Below are 27530 nucleotides of genomic sequence, written 5' to 3' on the forward strand. Positions count from 1 at the left end.
AACTGTGCTCATAGGGCATCTGTGCCCAATGCCTGGGCATATTCCGGCGCTTGCCCAGCTGCCAGCAAGACCCCAGGCTTCTCCAGGCTCCAAGCCAGATACTTCCTCTCTAGAAAAAAAAAGTTGCTGTTGTGCTGAGCCAACAGCACTTGAACAGGAAGCTGAGTCAATCACACCCACCCCCCACTACCACCACCACATGGACTCAGGAGGGTACCGGTCAATGTAAGGAAAAGCCCAGGGTTAGAAGCTGGCTCCACCCAGGGCTCTACATGATGACTGTCCTGGTGAAGGACAGATTCAGCACTAGATCTCTGGCTGGCTGGCCACTGCCCTTCTCAGGCTCCTAATGAGTTCAGGGCCCTGGAGGTCCCAGGGATACACAGTCCCAAGCCAGAGCCCATGGGTCTGAAGTGGAATTCACCAAAGAGATGCTGATTTCCTAACTCCTCCTACCTTCTCACCCTCCCCATACCCTCTGGGGCCCTTACATAACATTGTCATCACTAGTTTCTCTACAGTGGAGATACCTCACAGTGGGATCTGTTCATGAAGATGCATGAGAATGTCCAGCATCTTTGCCCATTTTCCCACCTGCCAGCTATGTGATGGCTCTTAGGGAGTGGAGAAAAGGGAGGGTTTATGGGATGTTCATGGTATTCCTTTATACCATGCTGAACTAGTAGGGTAGATATGGATATGGAGACTATATATATATATATATATACAGAGAGAGAAATGTATATTCTAATCCCCACCTTATATAGCTCACAGATTTCTAGGGGGAAGTAAGAAAATTGCAGTAAAAAGTTGTGACAGGTGACATCGGAGGATATGTGTAATCTGTAGGATGAGGAAAGCCTGGGCTTTGTGGACTATATGTCAGCAGTGAAGTGCAGAACTGCTTTTGATGGAGAGATATCCATGGTGGGAAAACATTCCTTTTAAGGCAGAGGACAATGTGTGTAAAGGAACAGTGCTGTGTATTTGGAAAACACTTCTCCTATGGTATGTCTGTCATATATAGTCAACAGCGAGGAAGCTGAGGAGTGAGAGTGGTGAATTAGACCTGGATATTCATGGATGTGTGCACCTTCACCCAGTGGAAGGGCACTTGGACTTGACTCTGTGGGAGATATGGTCAGGTGAAGGACACAGTGAGATCTCTGTGAAGAACTTGTGGCTGGGTTTGACACTCATTAAGTACAGGGTTTGCAGACAGTGGCAGCATAAGAACATGTGGTCATGAGTGCTCTCTTCCCCCCTGGGCAGGAGAATACAATTGAGAAAATTAGGCTTTAGAGCCAGGCAGATCTGAATTTGATATATGTCAGTATGTGACCTTTTAGCTTTCTTACCCCCAGAGGTCATGCTTATATAGTTAGAAATAAAATCCTGCCTCCATTGGAGTTGTATGAAGATTCAATGTAGTTAGAATGTGAAGGCCCAGCACCTGTCCTGGTGCATGGCATGGTCTGTGCACAAGTTTATCTTCTGTCAACACTGGGCTCAGGCAGGAATCACCTGCCTGAGATTGGGAATAAGAAATAGAAAAATGCTAGGATAGAGAGGACTCTTGAGGTACCCTGAGCATTTCCCCACTGAGGTGAGTCTCCTCTAGCTTCAACCTCCCACATCCATCTTCCATAAGCTGTGCCATTATTCTGTCATTATCCAGTGGAATGATACTTATTTATTAAGAACACACTGAATATACTCCCCAGGAGCAAGTGCAGTCTTAACCAACAGTAGCATTTTCTCCAAGGGACATACACACGGGGAGTCTCTATGCATAATTTCACATTAAAAAACAATTAAACTTTATGCTAGGTAAGGAAAGAAGGAAGGAAGAAAATTCCCTACTTAAAAGCAAGGGCTGAACCTGGGAGAACGTGTGTGGATGTTTGTTTTGTCAGATGTGCAGCTGACATGATTAGTCCTAATGGGGTGGTGAACCTCATTGAATTGCAGATCCCTGTGAGTGACGGAAACTCCACAGGGACCCAGATAAGTGGTGCATACGGTATTACTTAGGCTGCATCCTTGAGCCAAGCTGAAGGCTTCTTTTCTGTCTGCCCTTTACACACACACACACACACACACACACATACACACACACACACACAGAGAGAGAGAGAGAGAGAGAGAGAGAGAGCGCACCTGCTATGTATGTATGTATGCAGCTGTCCCCAAAGCTCCAGGTGGAGCAGTAATTACCTACCTAAGGCAAGCTGGCTCACCTTTCCTGACTTCCTCCCCTTTGCCCTCTGCCACCATGCTCCCTCCCCCCACCATGTCCGATAATGGTGGCCTGGATAAGTCCGCCTTGCTGCTTCTTCAAGACCCAGATCAATTTATTGACTCTGTCAGAGTGGCTGGTACAGTAATTGTTACAAGAGAAGAATGGAAAGTGAGAACGTGTCCACATGAAAAATAAAAATGATGTTCTGTTCTTTCCTGCATCCTCCCTTTTGCCCCATAGATCTTTATGTGTTTACACAGCAGAGAGCACTTGCTTAAGCTAATCAGCTCCTTCTACATTATTAATCGTGACAGGGAGGGTGCCACACGCCAGCAGGAGGATCATGGGAAACACTGATCTCGTTCAGATGGTGTGGACCTGAGCAGGTTTGGATCTCCTTTCCCTATCTAGCTCCTTGGGGGTCCCATCAAAACACATTTCCCTGATTGACAATACAGAGTGCCTCCCATCAATATAATCGATTGGAGCAAAGGAGAAGGAATGTTTTTCAGCTAGAGACAGGTGATGGCAAAGAGAACATTTCAAAGACCTTTCAGCTTAGAAGTCTAAATCTGGAGCTAAGGTATAGCTCTAACAAAAAAACGTAATTTGTACCTCCATAGAAATAATATTAGAAGAAATTTACTACAAGTGAACAATAGAGTAGTTAGATCCAGGAGTGAGCCTAGGGAGAGAATCTCTGAAAAATGCCATCACTAATTTCTTATGAGAAATTTTTGGTTAAGTGCAGATCTTTGAAAGACATTTTATTAAAGTTCAACTTTCATGGCTTCTACCTGCAGACCCTAACATAAATCCTATATGAATAGGCAAGGCTGAGTTGGTGTCACTTGTGACCTGGAAATAAAAGGTCAACCATTGAATTTATAGCTTTTTTAGTGAAAAGAACATAAAGATTCTTGCCAACTGGAGTCAATCCATATTTTAATGTTTCCTAGTTAAGCTTATGAAATCTAGGGATTAGGATCATGCTGTCCAGTGAAGGTCAAAACTTAAACGTGATGGGCTAATTGTCAGTCCCATGGGGTAGAAGTTCATATTTCAAAACCCAGTGCTACCCCTGGCAGTCAAGAATGAATTGTCCATGACTGTTAACCAGGGTAGGGATCATCATCATCATTACTAAACCTAGTGATAATTACTTCACTAATAAGCTATTATCAAACTCCTCTGCTATTCTCCTATAATGTCCCCAAACAGTAATAGTGAGTAGATTAGTATCAAATAATTCTCATATGCAACCAAGAGCAAGTAGAGAGTGGTAGTGGTGGATGAAGGCTTTCTTGGGAAAGAGGCTATGGGCTATTTTAAGGATAAGAGTGATCACAGAGCCACTCTTCTAAGACCAAGGGCCTAGGATACCACAGACCTGTCTTGAAGTATAGTTCACCAGCACAAGGTTTTTAGTGAATAAAAGATAAGTATGTATTTCTCCTGGGCCTACTTTATTTCTCTTTAGGAAAAAAAAAAAAAAAGTTTATTTTGCCAGGATCTTTATGACCTCAAATTTTCAGAACTCTGTATGCTAACAACTTCAGATTTTTATGAAGAGAGAGAACAGCTTTTTAAATGTCTTTACAGAATGACTCAGACATGTGTACCTTGTACAATTTTTAAATCCATTTTAAGATGCTAGTATTTTTGAAGTTACAGAAATAACACCAAAGTTGTTAATCTTAAAACAATCATTTACTAATTTTTACAATAATACTTTAAGTATATGTCAAAATAAAGTACATATCACTTGAATAAAACAGCACCTCCAAATAAGGGGCAACAATCCTAGAGGTGAAATAACTCCCAAGGTCATCTACCTAACCAGAGGCAGGAAGGAACTGAGAGGCAGGGCAGGAAGAGATTGGTGGTTTCATATGTGGCTTGAAGAGCTGAGTCATGATTCCTATTTTACAAAGGTGTTTCATAAAAGCCCAGGAGTCATTAGATTGACCAAGCACTTTGAAATCCTGACAAATAAATGTACCCAAGTCTAATGTTTACCTTGCAAATATATTCTCATAGATTGCCACACATGCACACATACATATATGTGTGTGTGTGTGTGTGCATGTGTGTGCGTGTGCGTGTGTAGAACATGTGCTTCTGTCCATGCTCCTGGCTAGCTCTTGTTGCAGTTTTGTAGCCTCCATCCTTCACTGTGAAGATAAAGGTTAACATTCCCATCCACCTCACAGGCAAGCACTTGAAAGTGCTTCCGCATGAAGCACGAAGTGGAAAGGACCTTTGATTTAAAGTTCAGCATTTACATTTAGAATTGTGACTAATTTCTGTGCTTGCATTAATTAAATTGAAATTGTTTAATTAGAATAAAATGAAAAATGATCATTAGGATTAATTTAACCTGATAGGCTTTGTGTATCTTTCTAGACAAATATTATGAAATATAGTGATAATGAAGCAGTGAGAGGTCCAATTTCACATTGTATAATGGTTGTGATATCTGTCGGTTGCTTTCACCCATATCTGGATAGTGTTAAATGTGTTGCTGTTTGTTACCTCATTATCATCCAGTCAAGGCCAGTCTATATCTCTCAATGGCTCCTTCCCAAATATTTTCTCCTGTCAAAGTGGAAAGATAGACCAAGTTCTATCTATACCACCCTTCATTTTTTTTTTTCTTTTTTTCAAGGTAGGGTCTCACTCTTGCCCAGGCTGACCTGGAATCCACTATGGAGTATCAGGGTGGCCTAGAACTCACAACAATCCTCCTACCTCTGCCTCCTGAGTGCTGGTATTAAAGGCATGTGCCACCACGCCCAGCTTTATACCACCCTTCTAATAATATCATGGTTTCCTTCTCCCTCCCCCCCCCCCCCCCCGCCAGCATTTTCCAGGAAGGCCTTTTGCTTGTCTTGTCCCCTGGGCCTTGCATCACAGTGACCTTTGCAAACCAAGAGCTGGTGGATGAAAGTCCTGATGGAATTCACTATTGCTTCTTGGCCCTGGGGTCAATACTGTCCCCTTGCACCCCTTTCCAGCTGCTTACATGGGGTAGGAATGGACACAGAACTAGTAAGATGAGACATTGCAATTATGAATGAATAACTTTAAGGGTGTGTAAGAGAAAAGGACTCTACTCCAATTGCCTGCTCCAGGGAATAGCGTGCTCACTTCGTCCCCTCCCTTCCATACAGCATCTTCAAGAGAGCATATTTCCATATGTGTGCCCTGTGTTGCTTAAAGAAAAAGGACAAGACTATTTCTTTACCAGAAGACTCAACATAAACTAAGTAATATTAGATCTGAGTCTAACCCACACACATATTAACTAGCAAGTATATGACATTTTGAACTGTCAACTATCCAAATATTATATCTTCAAAATAATGAGGATCCTCATGAGTGACTTAAATCCTCAAGAAAACCTGCAAAGCACTTGAGTTTCATATTCCCTCCACCCATTGCAAGGGTTCTTTTTAAAAAGAGGAAAGATTCCTATAGCAACCCTCAGGGGCAGGGGTCCACAGTGCAATGGAGAATGTACCAAAATTGTTTTGATAGTTATGAAAAAGAAGAGAAATACAGACAAAGGCGAGAACACATCTCATATGCAAATTATCATCTTATAGATTGGTCTGCTGGTTCTGGCTAGAGGCTGAAGCTATTCAGAGCTGTGTGCCCTGGTGCTATCCAATAGCCATAGATAAACTACTGCCCCAAAGAAAACAGCCTCACCATGCATTTCTGCAAAACATCTTCTAAGTTGATTCCGCTTTACTTGTGTCCTTATCATGTAGAATAAACTTCTAAATTTCATAGCAAAAAGGTTTAAAATTAGAAACATATCTGCATATAATTTGGTTTTATAAAAACCTTGGCTGTTTTTTAGCATTGAATTAGGCTAAATCAGGGGGTGGGGGGATTAATCCAGCCTAGAGCCAGGGTACTTTGTTATTATTGTTCTAATCCAGGAAAAGTTCATGAGCTTACATATGAAGGTGGGGTTTCTGTTTTTCTCAAATCAGAAAGGAATACCCTCCCCCTTTTCTTCTAAAAGTGAAGCCTCTCCTATGGCCCCCTAGACTAGTGATAGGAGACACTTTAACCACCACAATAGATAATGGTCTCACTCCCTCCTCAACAGAGGTATAACCACATCACCACCCACATGTGCTGTTTAGTCTCTCTCTCCCATGAACTCCATAACCATTCATCCAATGTGTCTCATATCACTTCTGGGGAGACATGGATGCTGAACATAAGGACCAGCAACCTGCAGTTTGGCTAGGTGTCACTGCTGAGCCACTATCTTTCTGGATAAACTCCCCTTCAGAAAGAAGACAAGCAGACTGCTGCATCCTCATTTCCCCACTGCCTTTCCACTACCATCCATGAAGATGACAGCTATCCTCTGAGCTCATGAGCCCTTGTTTAGCACAAAGCCAAGTGTCAATCTCAGTCTGCTTGCTTCCCTGGGAGCACCTCAGAATCCCAACTTCAGCTCTTCCTGGTTCTAAATAACACCAGACATTTCTTTTCTCCCACACACGTTGGTTGGCTGGCAATCCTTGAGATCTTTTTCTGTGCATGTATATGAGCATGTGCATGCATGCATATGTGCACATATGTTTATGTGGAGGTCAGAGGACAACCTCACGTGTCACCCATAGGAACACCATTCATCTGCTTTTCAGACAGGGTCTCTCGCTGGCCTAGAGCTCACTGACTAAGCTAAGCTAGCTGGCCAACAAGCTCCAGGGATCTACCTATCTCTGGCTCCCCAGTGCTGGGATTACTGGTATGTGTGCCATGATGTCCAGCATTTTACGTGGGCTCTAGGGGTCAAACTCAGGTTCTCGTATTTATAAAGCAAGTACTTTACTATCTACCCCAGTTCCATCCCTGAGATCTTTTTGACCTCAAAAACCTCTTATGTACTTTGGTAACCATAATATGACATTCCATTTGGGTTAGGAACACTTTTCTTCATAGCACTTTTTCAGCTTCATATACAAGGCAGAAAGTGGTGTGATGATATCTATGTTTTTATATTTGAAGAGAATAAATGTGTATTGGTCATTCCCATGAAAGGCCGAAAATGACCACAGAGAAACTTGAAGACATGGCTAAAGAATTCTAGCATATATATCTAGGATCCATAATTCACCTTTAGTTGGGATACCAACTCCAATGCCTTATAGGGAAAATTAAGGAGACTTAGTCTGTGGGTCCTTGCTGCCCGCTTTCTCTCTTCTGGCTTCTGAAGTAGGTCTGTAGGAACAGTTTATGCCCATGAACGTGCCCTGCTGCCACTAGCCTCCACTAGGTCTTACACTCCTGAGAAAGCAGCCCAGACTTCAATGGTAAAACACTCCTTTACCAAACTTTAGAAACCAGCATACTTGTCTAGCAGAGTTCAGAAGGATCACATGTAAATGAGGCTGGATTATAAACTCTGGAGGAGTGTTTTATTTAGTTTCAACCTGAACTTGGACGAGTAAATGTGTTCCAGAAGAACAATACAGAAAGGTTGATGTGATAGAATAGGAAGTCATAGTTTTGCTCAGACAGTTCACTTTTAACAGAAAGAAAAATCTTTAATTGTGTTTTAATTGATCCATCTTCTAAACTGGCCCTCGTTGTCATGTCTGCAGGATGTGTGTCACTGCAAAATCAGAATGGAAGGATGAATACAGGATTGGAACCTGCTGCCATTCTTGTACAATACACAAGAAGATCTCTTAGCTATACTGCAGCTTGGCAGGGGAAAGGATCTTTAAGCATAACAATAGTCACACAATCTGTAACAATAACAAAGTGATCAAAGAGGTGTGTGATCATTCCAAACCAGCACTCCAAAACATGTACTTCTGAATTGCTCCTAAATCTCGGTTACTGGTATAGCACTGCCAACTAGAGTTTATAAAAGAAAAAGTAAGAGTGAGAGATTGAGTACTTGATTCTATACTGTACATTCTTTAATCTGGCTTTAACATCTGTGCTTGAGAGATCTCCATCTTCCAAGTCATTGCTAAAAATACATTTCGGTTGAAATGATAGGGCGTCTATCCAAGAAGCAAACCAAATCATGCTGCCCATCTCATGTGCTGTGTATATGTCCAAACCACTGGTAAGGTGGACTTTCAGGGCACGCTTGTAGGGTTTTACCTTGTACCCCAATACTATAGACCAGTTGCAGCCTTCCCACCCCTACCTAGACATACTTAGAAAAAAAAAAATCTAGTTGTTCATAGTAATGAATGCTGCTTAGTGGTAAATTTAATCTACACATTTAGAAGGATATAAATCTGAACATAAAAAGCATTTGCTGTTTCAGCATTAAGAAAAGAAAATACTGTCTTTGAAACTGCAAACTCCCCCGTGTGGGTTTGTTTTCAAATCACGTCTTAGTGAAGGCAAGTTTTGTTGCCATAAAACCCAAATCCTATCACATTCTCATTGTTCACTGGCCCCTGGTTTGGGATTTAGGGTATGTGCTGAGGGAAATTGTTCTGCCTGTAGCCAGTGTTGTTGGCTTAGGTGAAATTATGATTCTTCAGTCCCATCCAGACTGTCTCAGGGCATCCTGAATGATGCTACAAACACTTTCAGCAAATATTTCAAAGCCATTTTGTGTTTTCAGGTTTTTTTCCCTGCTCAAATGCTGTGGTATGCAGTAAAGTTAAGTTGGATTCCTGGCAGCCCGCACAGCAAGGTTTAGGTCTCGCACTGTCTGTGGTCAAGCTTACTCTAGCCTCAATGCAGCACATAAACACTTTTGCCCATGCCAAAGTTGAATCCACACTGTAGACTAGACATAGACCCTTGGACTAGTGGAATCTAAAAGTGGGTGTTGTGGTAAAAGAAATGTATAGGACTGGAATGTGTGCATTGTGGTCGCAGAGAACCCACGGTCAGTGTGGGCTGGAGCTTGATTCAGGGCCCCAGTCCACGATATCGGCCCCTCACTCCACCATCAGCCTCCGCTGTCAAAACTGCAGAACTGCAGCTTCTCCCCTGTCTGTGCTCACTGCGTCGGAGACTGACTTGGCTTTTGGAAGCCTATGTTCCAGCTGCCTTAAGAGATGGGGTCTGCCCTAATTCCTGTAAAGGGCTCACCCCAGATAGGGTGAGAGGGAGAAACCAGCTTAAGGTTAGAGGGAGTAGGAAAATGGAGTAGAAGGGAAGGAAGAGGAACAGAGCAAAGGGTTAAAAAGCAAAGATATGTACCCAGACCAGGCGGGAGGTGCTCACTGGGGTGAGAAAGTCCTGAGGCGTCCCAGCATGATGATGCACACCTGTGATGATGTGACACCTGTGACCTCAGTAGTTAGAAAATAGACACAGGAGAACCAGAAGTTCAGGGTCATTCCAAGCTACATAGTGACTTCAAGCCTGGGCTACATGAACTGTCTGAAGGAAAAAGAAAAGAAAAGAAAAAACACAACCCCGCAACAAGAAGTCCCAAGGTTACAGGTACAGATGGAAGGGCTCCTCAGCTGGAAGCAGTGGATTGGAATCCTGAAAATGGCTAGATCTTTTGACATTCTCCTGCAGAATGTCTCTGGGAAAGTTCTGAAATTGCTGGACTTTTCACAATGATATTACTTTCTCCTTCCAAGACTTTATCTCCTACACATTGAAATCAATCAATGCCCTGATGCGTTTGCTCCAAGCCATGTTTGGGAAGGACAGATCAAGGAAGCCATAATAGAATGATTATTATAATGGTTAGAATGGGGATTCACTCTACTGAACCTCCAACCTCCACTTCCACATCTCTCCCTTTAAACAGAAGCTTACTTCCCTGGGCCACCATTGGGTCCACCACAAATATGATTATCTGTACTTATGAAACAACAGACATTTAATTAAAATCAGAGTCCAATATGTAGAAAGCATAGATTTCTTTTTATTTCATAATTCCCCAAGAAATCATATTCCATTCCTTCTCTGCTGTCTACAATTCCCTGGCCAAGAAAAAGAAGAAAAGGCTAGGGGAAAGATTATTTTAATGTGAAAATCAAAACTTAAAAAGGGCTAGGACTTGCCTTTATTTTATTTTATTTAGTTATTTATTCTTGCCTTTGGGCCAGACATTAGCCACTAATAAAGCCTGCATTGTGTCTTGAGAGCAGACTCAGCTTTCATGGCTAACTTCCCACTAGGAAAAGAATTTTTCTGGTGTATCTAGGAATTAAAATATTTAATGATTCTGTAACTAAAATCTTTCAACTTGCTCTTATGTGATAGGAGTTGCTTGATGCTCCTGATATCTATTGACCTTGATGCTCCTGATATCTATTGACCTTTGTAGAATCAAAAACTAAAAGCGAACAAATCTTAAAACATAAGGTCCACATTTTAAAATTATAACTGCCACCCTATACACTGCATCTTTTCAAGGCTGAGCAGTCCAGCCTTGCATGTCCACACCTCTGGCACTGCTGTCCAGGCCCAGGACTTGGACTCTCTGGACAGTTTCATCAGGTCCTTGCAGTAAACTCCATGCTGCACCTCAGATCTCTGGCAGCTTCCATGGTGCGGGCTTACTTTAATGGACAGAATCTATTTTTCATGGAAAAAGCAGGAAATAAGCTGTCTCTTTCATAAAAAGATTTACAAAATGTAATCATTGTTGAAATATTCCCTTTGAACTGCTTTGTCCACGGGGGTCTCCGGCTCCCAGAGCCCAGCTTCATTAGAACCCTTCCTAGGCGGCTCCAGAAGGGCAGGTATGCTGGTGGGGCCGGCTTTGATGTCTTGAATGAATGAAAGAAAAGCACAATAAAAAAAAAGAGCTGTTGATCAAGCATAAAATACTCTTTAAGCTGACAGAATAGCAGCGTTAACACACCCTAAGCTGCTTTTAGTTTTTCCCTTTTTTCCTCACATTTTCCTGTGCTTTGTGTACACTGGGGGTTTGTATTTTATAAGAAGTCTCTGATCTATGTAGTATGCCATTGACTAACAAAAACCAAAATAGGATTGTTTCTGTCCCTCTTGGTTTCCTGACTACTCTGTCCCTCCCTCCCTGACCCTCTTACCTCAAAACTCCAAGGCGTGCAGTTTAGCCTTGCAAGGCAGGGGCATGAGTGCCTTTCATAAACGTGAGTCAAATTCTTTTGTGCTGTTGGTCTCACTGCTCTGATTTTAATACCACAATTAAAGATAGATTTTTGCTGTTTCAAGAACAACTTCTTGCAACTGGGGAGAGGGACTTAGCACAGCATGCTACTTTTAACTAAGAAATTGTATTGTTAAATAAGAGAAAGTACCTTGTTGAATGATTACTTTCATAGGAAATGGGCTGTCTTTAGGACTGACCCTAAGACTCCAGACACATGTTACAATTTGAAAACCCATCCACTCCAGTTTTCTGGTTTCCTGAATCTGTCTCCAGCCAGGTATGAACTTATTTGATCCCCCCCCCCCCAATGAATAAAGTTGTTATTCCCATCTCATAAAGCTGAAGATCAAGACTCAGGTACAAAGATAAAAACCTTGATTGACCCTCTGACCAGTTCACACGAGGGGTGGGACCCGTGTTCCTGTGAAGTTGTACACCAGAGGCCAACTTTGCGCCCTGAATACAGCCCTCCAGCCAGTCCTGTGTGTCAGAGGGCAATTTTTAATCCAGAAGTCTTTGAGCCAAAAGAGTCATTGATGAAAATATAAAGGGAAACCAAAGGAAAATTTATTTGGTGGTTAGAGAGACACTCCAGGGCTGGGGTGTAGGGAAAGATGTCGACTCTGGAGCAGTCTGTAGAACTGGATGGCGTTTGCAGGCTCAGGGTTTGTAGGTACTTACTGGGTAAAAAGATTAGTGTTTTCCTATCTTGAGGTTTGAACCAAAGCAGAGGTCTTGGCTGGGAGCAGCACAGTCATTCTCCAGGGAGCAGTGGTTTGGACAACTGCTCTGTGTGTAGCAAGCAGGCAGAAGGCCATGTTACAAAACTATTGCACATGTTACTGACGCAGTTGGCCACAGCTGGCTGCAGCTCTGCTGTCAGAACTGTCTGGGGTGGCTCATGGAGACTTTCACCTCTCTAGGGAGAATGCCTGTCATTTGGGTGGTTCAGCATGTGCTATGCGCATAGATGTGGTCCAGTGTGCTACAGACCTCCATCTAGAGCCTTCTGTGGTAGGGGTGACTCACATTAGGCTCTGGGAATTAAAATGCTCATTGCTCTTCCTTGTCTCACTCAATGGCATTTGTTTAGTGCCTCCTCCACCAGGCACTGGACAAGACACCAGGATGCCACACCTGAGAACATAATCATTTTTCTTGGGAACAAAAATTACAGCTCCAGCAGTGTGACAAGTGAGCTGGGGAGTTAAGACCCTGAGAAAGAGCTTTTAGAAAAAAAAGGGACATCTAACTGTAGACCCCAGAGACAAACAAGTATTAGCAAAGCAAGGCAAAGGCAGCTTGTGCCAGGGCCCAGCAAGGAGAAAGCATTTGGCTTTGGAGGTTCTGGAAGTTTAACACAGCACAAGCGTTGAGTATAAGTGGTGAAAAGATAAGGCCACTAAGGTAAGCGGGGCCACTCATGGCCCATTAATGTTTTAATAGTTTCCTGTACAATAAACAAGTCTTGGTTTAGAGTTATTGAAAACAGACTTTCTTTGATTAACAAAATAAAATCAGACAAGAAAAAAATGACTGAGGAGATCAAAGCCTGAGGCTGGCAGTGCCAGTGACTAACACCTGTGAGCAGGATGTCACCCTGCTTAGAAGAAAACCTGGTAAATCACTGCCTCCCTTTCACTACCTTCTGTTGCAGAATGGTTCTCACTGCAGTACTCTGAGGTCCCTAGGCAAGGACCTGGTGTCTTTAGAAATCACACAGCTCATCAGTGACACATAGGACATTCAATGTGGGTCCTGTAGACACTTCACATACACACAACCTCATGTGTTGACATAAATTTATAAAGCTCCTATTAGAAACCAGGAAGGGCACAGAAGTCTGAAACCTAGCCCCATCTTTCTGCTAGTCATCACATCTTCGGAGCCTCGTACACACAGCAGGCTCTCGCTACTTGCTGAGCAAGTGACTAACCACTCCCAAAGAGGTGATTCTAACAGGAAAGGCCAGGAGTCATTGCAGAGCCCTGTCCACTTCCATTGCAGTGGGGTGCCGGGAGGGGCTTTGGGCTGATTTCCCAAGGTCAACTCATCTGTGCTAAAATAATGGGCTTAGTTCATGCAAACAAGAGCAGGAAGCCAAAAGTGACTGCCTGGAAGAGGGAACCCGTCCATGAGAGACAAAATGGTAGCTGCATTCATGAGCGTCTTGTGGGTCAGGTAGTGAGTTGAGCCTGGTGAGAGTCTGTGTGTGTGGGGGGGGGGAGGGGGCTCTTTATATTTTTGTCTTTCCATTTTATGTGTGTAAATGTCCTTAAATAACCCACCTTGCCAGAAAAGCTAAGTGTCACACCCAGATCTGGATTCCACATTAACAACCTCCTTCCGTGCAGCATTAAACTTTGCCCTTGAGGTCTTTTGTTTAACTTTTTAATTTGAAAAACAGATTCTGCCCTATCACAATCTGATCCACTCTCTCCTTTTTTCTCATAAGTAAAATAAAACTATTTCTGAGGTATTTTTGTTTGTTTTTAAAATGTATGTTCTGTCCTCTAGATGGAAAGAGACTATAAAAGGCTATTTAAGAAGTCCACATTAGAATGTTGGTTGTTAGCCTAGGAGTTGAGTCCCTAGGCTTCCTCAGCCTCAGTGATCTCATCACCAAAGTTTGGAAATGGCCTCAGTTTTCTAGTTGCTCACCACATGCCCTAAGGAAGAACCAGGTTGACACTGTCAGAGAACCTGCTCCCCTCTCAGACGATGCAGTCAAATCCAGAATGTTCATGGTTCATAAAAACTGCCAAGGTGAGTAGTCCAGAATCCTGTAGAATGGGATTCTGGGATTTGAACTTTCATGGAGCTGTAAATTAAGGGGTGGGAAGTGTGATAAAACTCCTCACAAAACTGTGAAGGGAAAAAAAAGTCATGCTGCAACGGTTAAATGAAATTTTATAAGCACATTCAGCGTGGCACTGTTTTGCATTACATGAGTTGAATACCTTAGAGACGCCACATCTGCAGGCACTTTATTCAATCCTTAGTCAGCACTTTCCAACCTGATGCGATTACTTCTTCATCTGACTGGCTGTGGGGAAAGCTGAGCTCTTGTCTTGGACTGCAGATTTCTTTTGATGTTTCACCTTGAACACTGAAGGAGGACAGGTCCCCCTCCCTCCCCTAACACATCCCAAACTGTGAACATGGCGAAGGTACTGACTAACTGTACACAACCAGAGTCTTTGTGGAAGTATGGATTTATGAGTGTCCAAAGCAACTGTCGCTGAAAGTTCCTGAGGAAATAATAGATCAAAGCTCTGTGTTTACGTCCTCGATGTAAATGTATCAAGATAACATCCTCCAGGACTGTACTGTAATACCATGGCAGATAAGGGACAGAGATTCCTTTGTAGTCGCCTGGATACAGTAGAGGAGATTAAGGGGCTATAAAGTATGAAGGCAGAAACCCAAGCTTAGGACAGTAAGGGTCTGGTGGCAATTTTTTGATTCTCCACAAATGAGCTCTGTTTAATGTACCCACATTTTCCCACTGATTTGCTATTCATCTCTGAGAATTTAACACTCTCAGATTTCTTTGCTATTTTTTTTTTTTTTTTGTATATATGGCCCAAGAAGGAAGACAGTAATCAATGAACCTTGTGCTTGTATAGAGATTAACGGAAAACAACCCATGAGAAAAAAATGGACTTTTCCAAATGTTATCCTGTCCATCTGATGTGATTAGCACTTCCTGAAATTTTATAGAAATGCAGGGACTTGCACATGTGGCTGTTAACTCACAACAGAGAAAGAGGGTCTTCAACTACAAACTGGGTGTTAAAAAATTAGTGAAATGAATGAATTTATTATTATTACAGCAACCCTGTTTATCTTCTATATCTCTACAAATGATTTACTCAGAGTCTTCATTCAAAAAAAAAAAAAAAAATCCCTGTGTGGTTCCCCTAACTGACTTCCCATCCTGGAAACCTTTGGTCAAGTAGCTGGGTTCATTGTCATGAAGATTAGTGTGATGTTGAAATAAGTACTAATGGTCAAATTACAGGAGTGAAAAGGTGGAAGAATAGGTTTTGGTTTGGGCCTGAAAGGGTTAATTAAGGTTTTTTCATGGGTTATTAAAGACCCCCAACCCCTGCCCTAGGAGTCACATTGACACCCCACCACAGGGCAGCTTGGCTCCCCTGACATGTCGTTGGCCAGAGCACAATGGCCTCTGTGTCTGCAACCCATCGCAAAAATCATCTCAAAGGAAAGTTCGCAAGCTTGAACATTAGACAAAAGCCCAAGAGGTGCAGTGCTCAGCTCAAAAACTTAGAGTCAGCAACTTCTATTGATTAAAAACTAACCTTTAAAGTAACTCTGAGAGTGTGTGGTTAGCATTTAAATTTAAACATGTCATGAGTTGATTTGTGTTACTGAATACCAACTTAGAAGGAGTAACATTCACATCGCCTTTTTTTTTCTAACTCCCTTAAGCAGCTAAAGTATTTCACAAAATGTCAATAGGGCAAGAAGAAAGAGGGGAGGGGTGATGCGGGCCTTGTAGTTGTCTTTCCCATGCAAATATCCACCCCCTAAAGGAAAAGTGTGGAAAGGAAAACACAATAATTAGCCCTTTGTCTAACTTTCCCAAGTGCCAAAGAAAGACAGATTAATTAAATATACAACAGTGTTGGTTTTTGGAGTGGGGGTCTTGCTTGCTGGATAGACCATAAATTAGGCAGAATAAATACTTCAGTGTGTTTGCAGTGGGCCTGCTACGTCAGAACCACTGGAAGGTTGGTGGGAGGAGAGCAGAGGGTTTCTTGCTAATGATAGTCACGTCTGGGTCTGTCTGGTTGCTAAGAGCAACCAGACATGATGTAACACCAGGATGAACTTGAACTTGGGGGACTTGAAAAGAGAACAATAGACCAGAGCAATCAATAAAGCCTATTTCAGTGAAGGATTACAGAGCTGCTCCAGGGTAACCTTGTCGGCAAGGCACATACTGAATAGTAAGATGTGTGAAGAAACTTTTTTTTTTTTTTTTTTTTGCTTTGCTTTTTAAGAGAAGTGCAGAGGCAGATTTTTGTAGTGCCCTGAGGTCTCATCCAGAAAAAAGAATGGGATGGAAAACTGCTCCCCCTGCTGACTCACAAGGTCTCAGGCCTCCTCTTCAAGAACTACTGACTGTCACATTGAAGAAGTCTGGAATTTCACAACTGCCTTACAAAGTGTGCGAACAAAAATCGTGAGCATTACTGATGGCGTTCAGAGTTGGAGAGTGTTCTGTTAAAGAGAGAACGTTCTCCACCATGAGTTAGTGTTGGCTGTTAGGAGAAGCCCCACTAAGAATGCAAATACACTTTGGGGACTGCTTCTGCTTTTTTCCTTCATCTTTTGTCCAGTTAAATTTAGAGGTGAGTCCCTGCCAGGATGATTTCCTTTCAAGACATAAGAGACTTTATTGTGTGCCCCAAAGCATGTGGTCACCGAAAAACATCTAAAAGTATACAGCATGAGTAGTTTTGCAGTTTAAGCTTACCTTTTTTTTTAAGTTCTTCTGGAAATCAAAGGTAGCTTGTGTGACCAGGAAATCTTATACCAACCTCCCTGGAGCTATCATGTAGCCATTTACCCCTGAGTCCCAATGAATCTTGACTTTACCTAATTGAATCTTTTGGACAAGAGAAGGGCTTCACCTGACAGATTTAGCTCTGAAGCAACCCTGCCTGGTGTTGCCAATGAAGAGCTTGCAGGCATTTGTTTTGCCTAGAAGTTGGTGATTTCTCTGATTGATGACAAACATTGAATTTGCTAGGTATCCATAGAGAAAAGTGGAGGCAAAAGCCATACTGATCATTGAAGAAAGTGACTTTGGTATTGGTTTATAGTCACTTTGCTTAGTTAATTTCTTTGTGACAAAGGAATGCAGCAGATAAAATGATACAACCCTACTGCTATTCCACGTGACTCCCCTACATATTTATGAAAGGAAAAGGAAATGTAGCGCCAAGCTTGCTCAAAGCCCCAAATACACACTGAATGAGCAAACATAAATGAGGGCCTGGCAAGAGCACCACTTTCTTTGTGAACCTCATGGGGCTTACCTCCTCATGCAGCCTCCGTACTTTTTGATTGTGATGCATCATTTTAAAATAATAGTTTTCAAACTGTGAGATGCTTAGTGGTTAAGGTATTTGCCTGTGAAGCCTAAGGACCCCATGTTCAATTCCCCAGAATCTACATAAGCCAGATGCACAAGGTGGCACATGCATCTGGAGTTCATTTGCAGTGGCTACAGGCCCTGGCATGCCCATTCTTTCTCTCTCTCTTTCTGTATCTCTGTCTCATAAATTAAAAAATAAAATAATAGTTTTCATAAAGTGAGCCAAGTATCAGTGTGCACCCTGAGATCTACCTCACACACATATGAGGGAGAAATGTATAAGAGATAAGATGTGGCTTCTCCAACCTACCCAAGCCTCTGGGTCCAGTGTGTGTCCATCTTACTTCCACTGAGAATGGCACACTCATATCTTCAGTACCTGCACTTTGCTGAGAAGTAGGTAATCTGAAAATCATTAAGTCAGCAATTCATTACTGTTGGAAACCTTACTCTTCACTCATTCTACACTTCTGTATTGAGAACATCCTATATTTTGGGCCCTGTACAAGGTACTGAGAACTGAATGATAACAAGGCCAAGTTTGGGATGGAGAGATGGTTGAATGGTAAAAGCACTTGCCTGTGAAGCCGAAGGGCCTAGGTTCAATTTCCCAGTACAGATTTAAGCCAGATGCATAGGGTGGCACATGGGTCTGGAGGCCTTGGGCACAACCATTCTTGCTCTCTCTTAAATAAATAGATAGATAGATAAAGAAAAATTTTAAAGAAAGCAGAGTTCCTTGTCTTCCTATATAACCCCTACCAGATTATGAAGCCGGTTTTGAATTTTAGGTGGCCAGAAATGCTTCATTTGGTAGGATACATTCAAAACATTGTTCAAAACATGTCAAACCCCAAGAGAGACAATGGATTTTAATTTCAGAGGAGTAAGTAAGCATGTGTCTAAAATGTCTGTCACCTGCCATCCCTTTTTCCCTGTGACTCTACAGCAAACCCAGATTCCATGGTTGGATTTTACAAGTGGAATTTCTTACTTATGTTTGCAGTGCTGAGGATGGAATGCAAGGCCTTACTTGAGCTAGGCATGCACACTACCCCTAGGCTCCATCACCAGCCCTACAAGCTTCAATTCTAATTGCACTTTTCATTTTGTCTTCTAGTCCTGGTACCTGGGATAAAAGCAACCCACCATCCACCAGACAGACCACCTGACCCCTTCTCAACTCTGTAACATGGACGCAACCTCAGCCCAGAGTGGTTACAGCCTCACTATCAGCGGAAGGGGAGAAAAACCAACGCAAATCAACTTGGACATGGAAACAGCAAGCATTATGGTCAAACAGCAAAGGCCATAACCTTTCGGGATTTAAAAAAAAATATATTTTAGGGACTGTTGTAATTTCTCATATGGTGCTGGAAAGGGTTGGGCTGTGTAACAGTTGGAATGTTCCCGCGGTGGCGTGAGCACCAGGTCACGTGGCTGGCTGGCAGAGGATTACCCCTGCTCACTGACTTCCAACACACTTCCCTTGCGGAGCCTGGCCTTTTCTCAGTATTTCATGAATTTGCCCACACAGGTGTGCACCTCCTTGAGCATTTGGGAGGCATTTAGAGGACTAAATCTTTTGTAGTAGCTGAGATCTGCAATCTATAACTTACGGGACAGTCAAGGGGCAATGTTTTTTTCTGTAGCATATTGGAAAAAGAAAATGCAGTTAGGTTTCTTTCTTTTCTTTTCTTTTTTCTTTTTTTTTTTTTTACATTTTGGTTCGGTTTGGTTCAGCAGTCAGCAATTAAGTATGTAACATGGCCCGCAAGGACAATGAGTGCATTCACGTTGCAGAACAATTCCGAAAATGGCAAACGACTACTACTATTCAGTTTTTTAAAAGTTTTGAAATGCTGCACTTACATTAAAAAAAAAAAAACATTTGTTCAACAATTTCAACAATGACACAAAAATTCACGTGGAAATGGGGAAGATGGTCTGTTTTGACAGAAACTGACAGGAATCAATCAAAACAATCGAATTTTGAATTGAGTAAAGTGCAATTTCATTGGATAGCTAAATATCTTTGTAAGATAGAGATTGTTGAAAATTCTATTTTTGTTTTTCAAGTCCTTACACCCCAGGACTCTAAATTATTGGGGTAAAAAAAACAGCCTTGCAAGAAAAAGGGGAGCTATTTTTGCTTTTTATGTTTTTTATTGTTAAACTTGTATCCCTTTAAGCTGAAGGAAATTTAAAAAACAAAAAAAAAAAAACAAAAAAACCAAATCTAATGGTGCTTTTACCATAATATGTTAACTACATTAAATGCTAATTAATTATTTTCTGTTATCAAAGCACATAACTAAAATGAAATCATGGTATCTATTAATTTTATAAGCTAGAAGTCACTATGATAACTATGCCAATTCTGAAAGTTTTTTATGTGTATCTGACAATACCAGATTTATCAGTTATCAGACACTTCATTGTACCAGAGATTGTCCAGAAGTTTTAAAGACCTTTACAACCCTGAACTGGGCTATGGGAAAATAATAACAAAGCTAATACTGACACAAATGCTAGCACCCGTTCAGATCAAGGGTACTCGTTAAGGAAAAACAAACAAACAAAAAAAACAAAGTTTGCACCCCCAAATGTCTTGTATCTTATGTTTAAAAAAAGACAAAAAAAAAAAGCAGAAACAAAAACAAAAAAAAAATGCTAGTGATTTTTTTTCTCCCAGACAGCGAAGCACCCCTTTGCTTCCCATGCAAGTTCAAAAAGGTTTCCTATACTATACATATATATACATTCTGGTTGGCAGGCCCTGCTGATCAGAAGAAGTCTCTGCATGTTCTAGTGATAGTAACTAATTTTTATATAGTTAATGTAGGATAAAGTAGAGTGCATTAAGACACAATATTGTAATCCCTCCTTCTAGGCACTTGCCTTTAAACTATGTTTTTCAGCCCTTCAGAAGGGCTCTACTACTGTCCTTTACAATCAAGTAACTGAAATTCTAGGGAAGACACTTTGCTCCTCATCATTCCCCCCCAAAACAATGTTTTGTTTTTGTTTTTTTTCCTTAATTTGCACGAAAACAAAAATTGCATATCAATGTGCCTTGCCCTGGATAGCGATTATTTGTGGATTCCTTGCACATGCTCCTCGGTTGAAGGGGTTTTCCCTAGTCAAGCATTTGGAGACACTTTTTGTAAATGTGACTTTTACGTCAGCCCTTGTCAGTTTCAACATCTAGAACTAAATAGAAAGATAGTTGTTCACAGATGGAGTAGTCTCTATTGTCCTGTGGTCAGGGGCAGTGCTATTCTGAGATCTGTAGATGCTTATAATATCAGTATTTTGGATGTTGCTGCATTTTACAATTTATTTGGAGTCTTCCTTTATTTTTTCCCCAAGATATATGAAAATATGCAATACCTGCTTATATCATGTAGAAAAGCTTAGCAATTATTAATTTTTCTTTACTTTTTTTTTATTTGACCAAAGTCGGTGCTGCACTTGACGCAGTGTTTGAGGTGTTTGTCTTTGTACTTTCTGTGGTTTGGATGCGCACGCAGGAAGGGCTCCTCATAGAGAAGCAGTCAAACTGTGAAGCACTAAGCTAACCCTGCTTCAAGCAATTTTGTTTTTACAACCGTTCCTTTCACAAGCAAGCCTTAAAAAAAAGACAACTTCCTTTTTCTTCAGCTCCCACACCCCATTTTTCTTAGCAGACGGCAGTCAATCCACATTCAATAAAAAGTATATAATGCCCATTTTTATATGCACGTTTTTAAACTTCCAAGTTCTGAAAATTGTTTACTGGTTATCTCTATTTAAGGAAAAAAAATAAAATAAAACCTTTTGGATTTTCATATGTGTCTGATAAGTGGTTGAGTAGTCGTGGGCGCTGTTGTACGGTGTGATGGTCAGTGTGCGGTGTCACTTCCTGTAGCCAGCATACTTTGCCTTCCCCATAGCACTTAGCTGGGCATTACTTTATTATGACATATGTGCACTAAAATAAAAATAAAAAAGGAAAAAAAAAAAGAAAGAGAAAATCGCAGCATTCAGTGCTTCACAGTGAAGGGAAAAAGCCTAGACAAACATTTTGTCAGAACCTTGCAATAAGCCAAGGTATTACCAGTAAATTGGTTGTATATACAATAAAATTGCACCCTTTTTTAAAAACAAAACAAACTAAGCAATAGTTTGGGCAGTTTTAGTTGTTTTTAGTAAGCATGTTGTAGTCATGACTGCAAAGAGAGAGAATCAACTGCCCACTCAGAAGACATGTAATTTGTATTGTTGTATAGTTTTATTGATTACACTGATTTATTCTACCCTATTTTATAATGCAGGACTTTTGTAATGTTGTTTAAATGAGGAAAATTTTCTGTCAAATTAGCCTAGTGAAATTTCTGATTGTTCAATATAAAGGCAGAGTTCATAGAATTGCTCCCCCCTTCCCACACACACCCCCTCCTACCCTGTTTTGGGAACTGAATTTAAATTGAAAACTCTCCTGTTGCCTTTTATGTTGTAAGTATTTAAAAACAATTGTTGTTTTCTGTCAATGGTATAGCATATTCCTATGCTTCCGAAGTATAGGTCTACTGAAAAACCATTGTAAATGGATGTTCCAGGTATGCTGCATTTTTGAGGGTATTTTGTTGTATTGTATGATGATGCTAAAATTAGGAAACTGAACAGATTTGTAGGAAAAAAATGTTTTAAAGGCTTTAAAACATTAGGAAGCAGTCTAGGGATCTCACACAGGAGTTAAGTATTAAATACACTAAGTTTGATTCATGTTTCATTATCCAAAAAGCAGCAGGAACTGTAGTTCAGTCTTAAGCAGGAAGAAAGAAACACCACCCATCTGAGTATTTTGCTATTTAGGTTAAATGCTGAGCGAAGGTGTTTGAGAAAGATTTTGCTATGACGTGTATGACAGACTAAGAGCTATCAGTACTTAAAGGCCCAGCCTTGACTCTGAAACACATTGATTGGACATGTTCTCTCCTGTCAAATGACATTAACACAATTGGCAAAAGTGGCTCCTCAAATGACTCCCTGAGTTTTTTCTTTGGGAAGTGAAGTTCGAGGTACAAACACTAATTCTTAGCATCTTCCAATAAACATTTCTTTTCTAGGCCCATCTCCTTTAACCATGAGGCTTCTTTTCTGATCCTTCCTGGGCAGAGGCCCAGTCCCTTGTGACACTCTCCACCCTCCAGCCTTTCTCTCCCTCTAACATTCATGTCTACCCCCTGGCATGACATTTCTGATCTGCTCATTCCCCACCTGGAGCCACCATCCAGACAGGCTCCCAGGAGGCCCACCAGCCTGCACTCCTCCAAGCCGGTGCTCATCCTTTGCAGTCAGGCCAAGTGTAAAGGGCAGAAACTTTCCAGTCACCATGTGGCAGTATTCATTCAGTCCTCAGAAATATGCAAAGCCATCTCTAAAAGTGTCTCACTTTTTCAAACCTTTGCCCTCACAGGCTTGGAACCCTGTAGTGATGATATTACGAGGTATTTACAAAACCTGTATGAAGGAAAACATTTTTCCCCTGTGATTTATTTTTAGGGGGAGGAGTTTCTGCAAATATCATTTAAAGTACTCTGCATCTCATTTCTAGATCTCTTTTTCTCCCTCCATCCCTCCTTCTATCTCTGGATGTCTCTGTCTCTCTGGCTTTTGTTCACTTCTTTTTCCTCTCTTTCTTGTTTTTGATAGCAGGCCTCCATAGGCTAGGTATGAAACACTAGACACATAGTCATGTAAGAAGAGCTTTGGTAGTTCTTCCCAGCCCACCGGCCAGACCATTCTAAACAGTCCCAGAAGCTGCTCTGCCCCTCGGGCATGGCTTTATTCCGAGGCCATTTTTGTCTTGAAGTCAATGCATGTACTTACTACTGTCTGACAGTGAACCTGCTCTGCCTTCTCCACGTCCAAGGCTGCGCATTTGTCTAATTAGTCTCATGTATGTTTCCCCTTTATTTTTTCCAATAAAGAAGCAGTGGGATGAAAATTGCTTTGATATATAGCAGGTATATTGAAGCTATTCCATAGCACTTAACTGTAGTGAATACTGTGTCACCAATTCTAAAATCAATTTAATGTTTAATGCAAATCCATTACATGGTGCTATTACAGGCTGACAAAATGATTTACACAAATGTGACAACTTGGGCTCGATTCACTCTGCTTCCCAACAGTGTAATCGCATAGCAGTGTTTATCTGCATGAGAACTATGCACTAATCTATCCGAAGGAAAAAGAAAAAAACTATATCAACTTTGGTATCTACTTTCCGTTTACTTCAATCCTTGCCTTTTTGGTCATTGTTATAATGCCAGCTTTAGGACAGAAAGAATTATAAGAAAACCAGCATAATACCTGATATATTAAAATGTAGTGCCTGTGAATCTGTATTATATTGCTCTTCTAAAGTAAGATATTTTCTACACCGGTAGCCTTCGCTGTCTGTCAGTCAGGACCTCTGGTATAGGTGATGTAAAATAACCGTACAATATTATGCATGCTATTCCATAATGCTTAGTGAACTGTATGAATATTACTCAACGTTATGTTAGTCTTTCTTTCTGACTCTGTTCTTGTCAGCTAGGTTCAAAGGTATTTCACTGAGAACGCAAATTCTGTCTTTTCTTAACTTCAGCTGTTTTCAGTATTTTGGAGGTATACATTTACTTAAATTCAGTATTACTGTGTTTTTTGTTTTTGTTTTCTTTCTCCTAAGGGACAAGCATGGGTGTTTGATTTCAAAAATCAGTATCTGGCAAGATTGTTGTCTCAAAACTATCATTTGAACTTCAAGAAGTCTGCCATAAAGCCAACCTTGAGAGCTTTTCCAAGTGAGAGACATTTCCTTGGCCTCAGCGGAAGCTGGGCTGATATGGAAGCACCTTCCTAACAGTGTTCGCCAGGTACTCATACTTCATCCGCCTTCACACCAGACCTCTTGAGATTAAAAAGAAAAAAGAAAAAAACTTTACAAAATCACATGGCTATTTAGTTTCATGCACAGATGCAATATTTTCTTCAAAAATCTAACTGTACAAACTTTGGGCCTGATTCATAAGAAAAAGAAGTTTGCTATTAACACGGGATTTTAAAATGTACTTTCTTTTTACCTAAATTTGAAATTACTTCCCAAATTGAATAAACTTCATCTGATTTTCCCTGAACAAGAACCCTTCTGCCTTTTATTCCCTAAAGGGTTACATTAAACAGATTATAGGAATAGGATACAGGGAGCAGATCCCAGCAGGTCTCAAAAAGATAAAGAGAACCCCCAGAACAGGGAGACAGCACACAGGGTGTCCTACATTCCAGGTAGCCCAAATTTCACATATGGACTCATTGTGCTGTTGGGTTCAAAAGCCAAACTTTCCAAAATGTGCCTGTAACCTAAGAGTGTACAGTGGAAGTGCTCCCTTTAATCTAACCTGACTACATTCATGGTAGAAAACAGCCCAGATTTGTAAATGTGAATTCTCGTGTCTCTACTGTGGCTTAAAAGGCAAGGAGTATGTGATGAGTAGGGTCGGGCTGCTGCTCCTGTTGTTGATGCTTCACTTCTCAAAATGCCTAGCTTTTTAAAATTCAACTGTTATTTGTATCACTCATATTTCTTACTACTTTTTGGAGTAGTGGTCTTTAAATTTGCTTTTATTATTATTTTCCCTTTAACATCTCAACCAAAGGTCTTAGGCCACTGACTGATTTTAGATGGAAGTGTGAGGGAGCTGCCAGCTCCACTCTTTCTCACTGATTAGTCTCAGACCATTGTTTCTGCACTGCGAAGGCTTTTGGTAGCCTCACCACTGAGATGCCAACTAGACTAGACTAGGAGCACCATCAGGTTCTGGAAGATTTTTAAAGACTGTCAAGCCAAGTCCATGGTCCCTTCTCCACCATTACCATGTCCTATCTCCCAATGAGTTCAGTGGGGACCTTTCCTACTACACGTGGAAATTTCCCAGAATACCTCTGATTTTCATTTCAAATTGTGGAGGAAGGGATCAAATGCCTCCAGTGATGGCAAAAGATATCTATTGTGAAACTAAATACCCGTGTTAATAATGGTCTGAAATATGTGTGATGATCCGGCCCCCTGTGCCTCTAGCATACTTGTTTTGACTTTCATAGTTTACTTTAGGTTACTGTGTTCTGTGAAGATTTGTAATTGGTTGAGAATCACTGTGGGCATCCATTCTTATACAACTAAATCTCCACAGGTTTTGAGCTGGTGTGGATTAGTTTAACTCTTGTATTCAACCGTTAGTGCTACCACCTTCTCACATTACAATACAATTACTGGAAGCAAGTACTGCATTTCCTATGCAACAAAAAAAGGAAAAATAAAAATTGCTAATGCTATAGAAGTTGTGTCCTCCTTCACTGTCCATAATGCCTGGGGGATGAGTCATGGTATGGTCTGCTGATTCTCACAAAAGATGGGCTTTTAGCACTGTAGGCTTTTGTTAGCCTTAAAGGGTATAAGGTGGGGTTGTCCACCTACATGGGCAAATATAGGCAGGGATCTGAGTGAGGGGCACTTGCTGAGATTTCAGGTTCTTGTGTCCCTGGACAAAGACTTTCACCAGGGACTCATGGTAAGTAAGATAAATAGACACTGTTTATTAACAAAGAGAAGACACTCCTGAGACTACAAATGGCCTTGTAAATTGGAGAAAGGTGTACACTCAAAACCATTGGGCCACGAGTCTCATGACCCTTTACAGGACATTTACACAGTACCTTGCCTTCTGTGTTTGTATATCATGGGCTTTTCTCACATACATCAGTTTGTTACAAGTAGCACAGGTAAGAAAGGTTTCCAGTCTTTCTCTTCCAATTGGCCCCTTTCAGATGTTAACCTTTAAAAAAAATTTATTTATTTATTTGTGAGGAGAGAGAGAAAGGACAGGTGCACCAGGACCTCTTGCTGCTGCAAACCAACACCAGACATGATGCATCTGGCTTTTTTGTGAGTACTGGAAATTGCGCCCCAGGGCCAGCAAGCCACTGAGCAGTCTCCCCAGCCCTCATAAGTTAATCTTTTTTGTTTTGTTTTGTTCTTTATTTTTTATTTATTTTTTTGAAAGTGACAGACAGAGAGAGAGAGAGAAAGAGGCAGATAGAGAGAGAGGAGATGGGCATGCCAGGGCCTCCAGCCACTGCAAACAAACTCCAGACGCATGCGCCCCTTGTGCATCTGGCTATCGTGGGTCCTAGGGAATCCAGCCTCGAACTGGGGTCCTTAGGCTTCACAGGCCAGCGCTTAGCCATCTCTCCAACCCGTATGTTAATCTTGATACAACCCCTCCTCTCTCCAGGCCTACTCTGCTGCTACAGCTCTCACTTAGAGTTCTCTGAGCCTCATGTGTTTCTTCTAAGTGCTTTGTTGTTGCTATCAGTGAGGCCTAATCCAGACCCAGGACTAGAATCTCATAGGCTTGCCACAGGGGATTGTCTAAAGCAGCCTGGATGTTAGCAACTGTAGGGTGCAGCCACCAACTTGGGGTCTGGAGAAGCTGAAGGAAGATATTGGGTTACTAGAACCTGGATGCTAAGGAGGGTCACACACAGCTGGTGTTGGGTCTTTTCAGGGAGAAAAAATGCTATCAAGAAGGGGGAAATCACATGGTGTTGTGTAATTGGAGCTCTGGGAGGGATTAGATCTCTGTAATGATGCAGGAGATTCTCCAGCTTATAAATCCCAAACATTGGGTCCTTGTCCAAGAATTGAAAGTGTTGGACTTAGAGAAAAGTAAGTTATGGAATAACTGATTAAGGGTAGGGTGAAAACAGGAAAGAAGGAAAAGCATGAACTCTTCCAAGTCAAAAGGAATTTCCTCCTTCCCAGGAAAACTTCCCATGCAGAGTTGGATCAACTTCTTTCATAGATTAGGCATCTAATTAGGATGAGCCTCATTGCCAAGTTCAAATTTATATGAAGACCTTGTTTGGGTACTGAATCCAGGATGAATGCTGATTTGGGAAGGGCCAGGCCACAGATGCTAATCTTGGGAAAAGGTCAAGAACCAGGAAGCTACTGCTGC

The 27530-nt window shown here is 41.4% G+C and overlaps 1 protein-coding gene across 8 annotated transcripts in view; it reads left to right on the forward strand.

Annotated features, from left to right (window-relative positions):
• The window catches only part of Nfia (nuclear factor I A), a 612310-nt gene extending 586465 nt beyond the window's left edge, over positions 1 to 25845 (forward strand). For all 8 annotated transcript variants that reach the window (XM_045149015.1, XM_045149021.1, XM_045149014.1 and 5 more), the window contains one exon: positions 18602 to 25845. In XM_045149015.1, the coding sequence (XP_045004950.1) occupies positions 18602 to 18619 (18 nt within the window). In that variant the 3' untranslated portion in view covers positions 18620 to 25845. The remainder of the gene's footprint in view (positions 1 to 18601) is intronic.
• The last annotated feature ends 1685 nt before the right edge of the window (positions 25846 to 27530 follow it).

The sequence above is a fragment of the Jaculus jaculus genome, chromosome 5 (assembly GCF_020740685.1).
Source record: "Jaculus jaculus isolate mJacJac1 chromosome 5, mJacJac1.mat.Y.cur, whole genome shotgun sequence".
NCBI lineage: Eukaryota > Metazoa > Chordata > Mammalia > Rodentia > Dipodidae > Jaculus > Jaculus jaculus.